This window comes from Protomyctophum parallelum (assembly GCF_964188405.1).
Source record: "Protomyctophum parallelum genome assembly, chromosome: 17".
In the NCBI taxonomy this organism is placed as follows: Eukaryota; Metazoa; Chordata; class Actinopteri; order Myctophiformes; family Myctophidae; genus Protomyctophum; species Protomyctophum parallelum.
Window position 1 is genome coordinate 37575132 of NC_139719.1, and position 7607 is coordinate 37582738.

Here is a 7607-nt window from a genome sequence, read left to right on the forward strand (position 1 = left end):
GGAATCGTGAACCTTATCAAACAGAGGTGTTGTAAAAGTGTGACATCTAGTGGCTGCCGGAATGTTGTCTATTGTTCCTTTAATCTTCATTATATTCCTTTCCTTGCCTCTCCTCTGGTTTCCAGAGATCACCCCGTTCATCCAGCAGGACGCTGCTAACACACTCCCCAAGCCCCTCCCAGTGACCGCCAGCATCACCACCCTCCCGGTCAACACGGTCCTCTGCAGGCCGCCGCCGCAGATCCAGGTGGCGCCACCGCCCACCCTGAGCCCCGCGGCGGACCCCCGCATGCCCCCCAGCCTCTCCTCTCTGGCCTCGGACAACCAGCTGGAGGCCTTCCTGGAGAGCACCCTGGGCGGCACGGCCCCCGTGTCGGACCCCCGCACCTTGGGCCTGATGGAGGAGCTGCAGGCGCAGCTCATGGACCAGCAGCCCTACTCGCCCATGGACACGTCCGAGCTGTCCTTCTGTGATTCCTCCTCCCCTTCCTCCTCGCTCAACATGGGCCTGTCCGACCCCACCCTGGACAACATGGAGTGGCTGGACCTCACCATGCCTCCGGGCCCCGCGGGGGGGCCCCTGGGGATGCCCACAGTCTTCCTGGACGCGCAGGACCTGCAGCTACACTGGGACTGAGGGATTGAGAGAGAGCATTTGGCAGACAGAAAGAGGGACCGAAATGGCCACGGGGCAGATGAGTAACTAAGCAACCAGCAGACAAAGAGCAGAACTTAGATAGAGGTGTGGATTTAGGAGTGGTAGAACTGATTGTCAGAGGATGAGGAGGAAGGAGTCCCCTGATGACGCCTCATTCTGCACCATATCTCTGGTACATCCATGCAATAACAGTCATTCACTCGCTGTCCTACAACCACCTGCAGCATAGGCAGTACACTGAAGTCGGTAGATTTACAAGCGAGAATTTGCACAACATTAGTTGACAAAGAACAAAAGTTACATAAATTGTTGCACAGCCAATAGATGTCACATACACGATAGCATTAGGAGTGTTCTTTTAACTCTGAGTGCAGAGGTGGACCCATACGGATACATGCTTACATTTTCAGAGTTAAATGAACACTTTGCACATTTGACTATTGTACGATGATCAACATCATACACTTTTAGATTAAAAGGTATATCAAGGACAGAAAATATTATTTTTCTTTTTGAACAATGTGGATTCGAAGAGATTAATTGTGCAGGGGAAAAAAAGTCTCTGTATGTAAATACTGTACAAACCACACTCTGCTAGACTGCAGTGTCGCTATGGAGAGCCCGGGTATTATGGGTTGCTCAGATGTTTCCCCTTTATCCCACCAGTGGTTTGGCTGGTTGCTAAGAAAATATCATCAGCTGAGAACACACATGCCTGACCCGGAGTGTTTGTGACCTACAGCCAGAATGTTGATCTGTGTTTCTGCGTTACCACAGTAACACAACAGAAGTGTGGGCAGATGTTCCCGACAGTACTACACGGTTTGGACCTAGTTGACAGCCCAAGCATATCCTATCAGTACTAGGTCTCAGAGGCTGACAGGTTTACGCAGACTTATTTTGTGCCACTCTGCCCCACAAAGTCAAACGGCAGTAACTCATCTTAAAGGATGTTTGTAAAGGCAGTTTAGGTTGGACTCAGTGGACAGTTAAAGCACAGTGGCAGGAAGTACAGAGGCCCAGAGGAGATGACATGACCCATCCTGCTCTGCATTAGAGAAACCACCCTAAAATGGAGGAAGTATTTCCCTGCAAAAGGCATGTTCTTAGTCTGGGATCAGATCTACATTAATCTGTGTTGGTAGTCGTCAGCCCTATACTGTATATGGGCTTTATCTTGTCATGCATATTGTGACAACCATAGGCCTGATGAAAATGGAGTTGCATGTTCATTTGAAACACTTTCAAATAGCTAGAAAGCCTTGATTGTTACCACTACAGTACACACATATGGAGTGAGACGATATTCATTGGATAATTTCCTTGAATAATTGAAATGGACAAAAAGGTGTGTTTTGAACTTGGGGTGGACACTCGTCTCCCATATTTTGGACTCCATTTGTAAGGGTGCTCAATCTTTAGGCCTGTCTGCAAATCACGGTGCAAAGCCAGGCAACCACTCATGCAGTGAGAAGTATGAGAACGATTCTCCATCAAGCTTCTATTCACACCGGTAAACTTGCACAGTACATGTATAACACACAGACTATGCGTGTCCCGGCCAATCGAATTCATCACAGTATTGGAGAGGGCTCTTTTTTAAATTCCGACCTTTCACGAGGTCCAACGAGATCAACTGTCTATTGAGAACAAAGACTCAAATTCCTGACGAGTGGATGCTCTTCCCATTCTGCGAGAACTATGCACTAATAAAGGTTCAAGGCAATCTGGCGGCACGCCTCGCTCGCACATTACACCCCAGAACAAGGAAATGTGAAATATTTCTGAATTTGAGGCGATCAGTTAAACGACAAAACGATCACCATAAATGGTGTGACAGCAAATTGTGATGACATGACAGTCACCACCTCCTCTGGCCTGGAGACCTCAACACTTCTTTGTCCAGCCATTATCTTTATTCTGAATGTATTCTTAAACGGGCGGTTTAAGAAGTTTAAGACTTAAGACTTTCCTCACATTGTTGGCAGCTGTTCCTTTTTTTTTCTTGTGATGGATAACTTGCGTACAACAGTGGCACGGGAACAAAAGACAGTGTATAGGACACACACGTGGGCAATAGGTCTGTATAGGTGTACGCTGCAGATTGTAACACATTGTAATGTGGCATAAAGTGCTCTTCAGACAAGGGGATATGTGTATCGAACTGTCCTGAAGTATCTCTGCACTTTGTGCGTGCGTGTATGTGCGTGCGTGCGTGTGTGTGACTGAGTTTGACTGGTCTGTGGCAGCTACCCAAACGTTATTCGCATAAGAAATATTTGAAGAAATATTTGTCTGTTTGACCACTTAAACACTACAGTATATACGTAGTTGAATGTACAAGCTCACAGCATGACATGATGCGTTGTGGGCTTGTAGATCAGCTGCATTTTGAGCTTGTGGATCGGCTATTTTCAGCAAAGTAAAGCAAAAACCGAAAAGTCAATAGTATAGCACTCAGTCAAATAGAGTTTAGGTTGTGAAAATGGCTGGCAAACTTTGGGTTTTGAGGAGAAGGGAAGTAGTTCCCACTTCCCAGTAGAACTATCAGACCTGATTAACACCCACAGCAATCCAAAACGTTTTTGATGACTAATATTTGTTTCTACTAGGAGCTCTGTGTGTGTGTGTGTGTGTGTGTGTGTGTGTGTGTGTGTGTGTGTGTGTGTGTGTGTGTGTGTGTGTGTGTGTGTGTGTGTGTGTGTGTGTGTGTGTGTGTGTGTGTGTGTGTGTGTGTGTGTGTGTGTGTGTGTGTGTGCGTTGACTCGACACTGTGTGACTTTGTCTTCCTGTCTGTTGTTCTGCATGTGTGTGTTTGTTATCTTATCTCTGTGTGCATGATTGTTTTTATGTCTTTAAATGTTGAGCCTTGTTTTCCCTCGGCCATGGCCCTTCAGCTGTCTGAACATACAGTATGTGGTGTTTTAGTGTTCATACAGATAAACCAAATCACTTGCTATCCAGCTTACGTAATTGATATACCATGCTTCTTAAATGGCTTCTGATGACTGTTGTCTGTCTGTCCTGACCGGTGTTAAAGTCAAGACACCCCAATGTGGGGGACAGTACAAGTAAATTAAGGCAAGATCTCGGCTTGGTCTGTGACCGTTTCAATGTGGGCTGTAGAATTTGGTCTTGCCACTTTAAATCACACTTACTGAGGTATTGGTTGAAGTATTTCAGTCAAGATATTCTCATCAATTCTGCATAGGGCTGATACTGACTCACTTTATTATACCACTTTTGGAATATACGTCTGCTTTTATTTTATTTTTTAATTTAGAATTCATCATTTTAAATAATTCAAAATCCTATCTACCTTACGTTGTTACATCCTTGTATGCTTAAGCAATAACTGATTGGTCCATAGTGCCACAGTGTTGCCCAATCATGTGCCACAAGGGGCCAAACTTATGGTGGTGTGAATTTGTCTAATCCCTCAGTTTAGGGCCCTCTGTGGCACAAGAATGGACACCACAGTGTTGGTACATTTTCATTGAAACCCTTTCACTGATATTTAAGGGTCAAACAAAGGGTTATATAAGGGTATCATTCTTACATGAAAAATGCAGATGGAAATACATTTTGAGTGCCGTGTAAAATTGGTCAGCTGTTTTTTCTTGAAAAATGCCAGGGGCCAAGCCTACATTCATCACAAACTGACAAGAAAATAAAAGATATGGTGCTTTTTGTTCCTCAGTTAAAAACACTAATAATCATGAGGAGAGCTTAATGCCAAATACTGCACGTAGAGTACAGCGTGTACTACCAAAAGCTTGTGTAGTCTGCGTCTGAGCTATTTTTATTTTGCCGTATGTAGGAGGCACAGAAAGAGTGAGTTGCTCATTTCTGATTATTTTAACCTCTAGAGGAATTGGTCATCGACAGTGTTGTTGTTTTGTCTTTTCGTTTATTTGTTGTAAGTGCTGTAGGGCCGTCAAAGTACAATATATACACGTTTATTTATCTTTGCCAAATATGGCAGTGGAGCATATTATCACATAGATTATCTTAATTTCACACATTTGTTTTTCTATTTATCACTTTTTTTTGAGTATGTAAAAGAAAAGAATCATAATCGTTTTCAGCATATGTCAATGAAAGTTTTATCTGTATATCTTTGGTTTTTAGATTGTTGTACTTTTGGATTTTTTTTTTTTACTTTAAATATAAGGCATATGAATACAAAACTGTTGTCAGCATTCTACAATGTATTTCATCCTAGACCCTTTTTTTTGTTTTTCATGAATCGACCATGTGATGCCACTTCCCATGGAGCACTCATGAGTAATGTTTATGGACGGACCACTTAAAAGCAATAAGTCTTGATGGCTGATCTCCCTTTATATACAGTGCTGTATATGAGATCCTGCGTTGTACTTGATGCGTAGAGCCTTCACCACATAAGTACTGCAAAACCAGTTCCAGACAGAGCACTTCATACAGGCGTGGAGCGTGGTGCATTTGCACTCTAAATTCAGAATATTATAGGGAAGTTCTTCACAAATCCAAAGGGAACAGATGAGCACTTTATTGTTTTGATTGATTGATTGATTGAGTGAATACTTTATTAATAAAATAAAAACGGTTTTCCACCCAGGCAGCTGCAACAATATCTAACAGCTATATCTTGTGCCACCCCTTATCCCTAAAATGATTTGCCAAAGTTACTATTTTAAAACATTTTAAATAGCTGATCTACAAGCTCACAACGTGTCATTGTAGATTGGCTAGTTGAACTATTTTAACCCATTCTGAACGGGCACCCATTTTGGTGTCAGCATCATGTTATGCTTTAGCTATTGAAAAATAGCAGATCTACAAGCTCATATCGCGCCACCGAGTGGCGCGATACGAGCTTGTAGGTCTGCTATTTTTGAAAAATCGAAGAACGACTGACATTTTTAGAATCTGATCTCAGGTCAGAATGGGTTCATCAGACCAGTCTGTGTCCCAGTGGAAACCTCGTATGAATCTGATCTCAGGTCAGAATGGGTCAAAATGTTTAATGTAGTAAAAAGTGGCAAATACGTTTAGGGAGTAAGGGCCTGGCGCAAGATGGGGGGCCTAAGTTCTGCCAGGCCTTTGCTGAACCACATCCGTTTTGGTTTTCATTGAACCATTGGTGTCCCTATTTTGGCTATGTCCTTATAGGGACACATTTTCAAAGAAATTGTAAAAAATTAATAAATCTACAAGATGCAACACATTGTGAGTTTGTAGATCTGCACACCATTGTACACTAAAAGTATAAAATAGGGCTCAAGTGACATGTCATAGGAAAATAATGCTGAGGGGGGGGGGGGGGGGGGGGGCTGGGGGCATTGCTAGCGCCAGAACTGAGGCAACATGATGTTTTATCATTAATGTCCACTGACAACCATCATATTTTACTCTACATCACTGCCCCATGCCTTGTGATGTTTGTATGCCATATGTTTTGCACATTGTGTACATATATAGATGTAATGCATATTTTTATACATGTGTAATGCATCCATCAGCTCTATTTTGTAAATAATTCTTCAAAAATGTGTATATACAAGTACTGTATGTCTTTATGTGTCATTAAAAGATTGGTGTACTGTGACAACGTTTCATTGATTGTAATTCTAAAAAGTTCCAGCATGTGTCTCCACAGTGAGCTGAATAATAAAAAGTGTGAATGTAGTTTCTAGGTGAAAGTGATTTTTTGGTGCCAAAATCTGCCATTGAGCCCCATTATAAAAGTCTCAAATTTGAAAGCACTATATTTCTAAAACTATGAAACATTTCAAAGATTCCTTTTCAGGCAAACATGTCCACCGTAAGATGAACCTAATTAGCTAACATGTCCACCTGGGCCCAATTGGGTTTTGACATGGGCTATGGGCTTGGGTTCCAAGTGGGCCGTGCACCCAGTATTCACAAAGGGCCCACCCGTGTTAGCCCATATGGGCTTATGTGGGTTTCTAACTGGGTCTTAGGTGGTATGCAAATGGGCCATTTTATTTCAGAACCATGTGTGCCACCTGTGTTTGCCTATATGGGTTTGAACTGGGATCTGATTGGGCCTTAAGTGGGTACTAGCTGGGCAAATTATCAGGCCACACTTGTGTCCGCCCTCATTGTCTTCCGTCCTGTTTCTGTTGTCACCTGCTGTCGATTGTTCATTCCTACGGATAGGATGCAGTGCGCCACATTGGCGGTGTTTCCAGTTTTCTGTAGTAGTTTCTCCAAGTGTTCAAACTTTATGACTGGATAGCACTCGATCTGAAGAGTCCTACATTATTATCTCCTACGATCAAGGGTTAGGGTTAGGGAACTGTAGCATGCCGTTTTTCATCATTTTTGAGGACGAAAATCACTCCGACACCATGGACTATAGCCCATGGTCTGGAAGTGATTTTGTCTTTTTTTCAAATCCTCGTTTTTCATCATTTTTGACCATGGATTATAGCCGGGTTAGGGTTTGGTTCCACGGGCTAATAAAGTGTAAATTCGGGGGTCCTTGACAAGAAAAGGTTTGGGAACCACTGTTGTAGAGGGTCTATACTAGATGATAAGTTAGTGACTTTGACAGTGTACAAATGGAACCGGTTTTCAGCAGGTCAAATGAGGTACAGAAAACCGTATGACTCCCAGGCTGATCTCACTGGGGGAAAACTGTATGAGTTTGTTTTAGAACTAACAATCAATTGAAAAATATATTCTGGATGTGACACTTACAAGCCGAATTAGCGCAGTTGGTAGAGCATTAGACTGAAGATCTAAAGGTCCCTGGTTCAATCCAGGCTTTCGGCAGTTGAAATGAGGTACAGAAAATCCTATGACTCTTAGGCTGATCTCACTGGATGAAAAACTTTGAGTTTTTTTGTTTAAGAAGTAACAGTCAATGTAAAAATAAATACTGGATGTGTTACTTGCAATCCGTAATAGCTCAGCTGGGAGAGCGTTAGGCTGTAGATCT

At 42.8% G+C, this 7607-nt stretch overlaps 1 protein-coding gene across 6 annotated transcripts in view; it reads left to right on the top strand.

Moving 5' to 3' along the window:
* The window catches only part of mrtfba (myocardin related transcription factor Ba), a 40384-nt gene extending 37067 nt beyond the window's left edge, over window positions 1-3317 (top strand). For all 6 annotated transcript variants that reach the window (XM_083787734.1, XM_083787736.1, XM_083787737.1 and 3 more), the window contains one exon: window positions 126-3317. In XM_083787734.1, coding sequence (XP_083643860.1) covers window positions 126-637 — 512 coding nt within the window. In that variant the 3' untranslated portion in view covers window positions 638-3317. The remainder of the gene's footprint in view (window positions 1-125) is intronic.
* Window positions 3318-7607: the final 4290 nt, after the last annotated feature.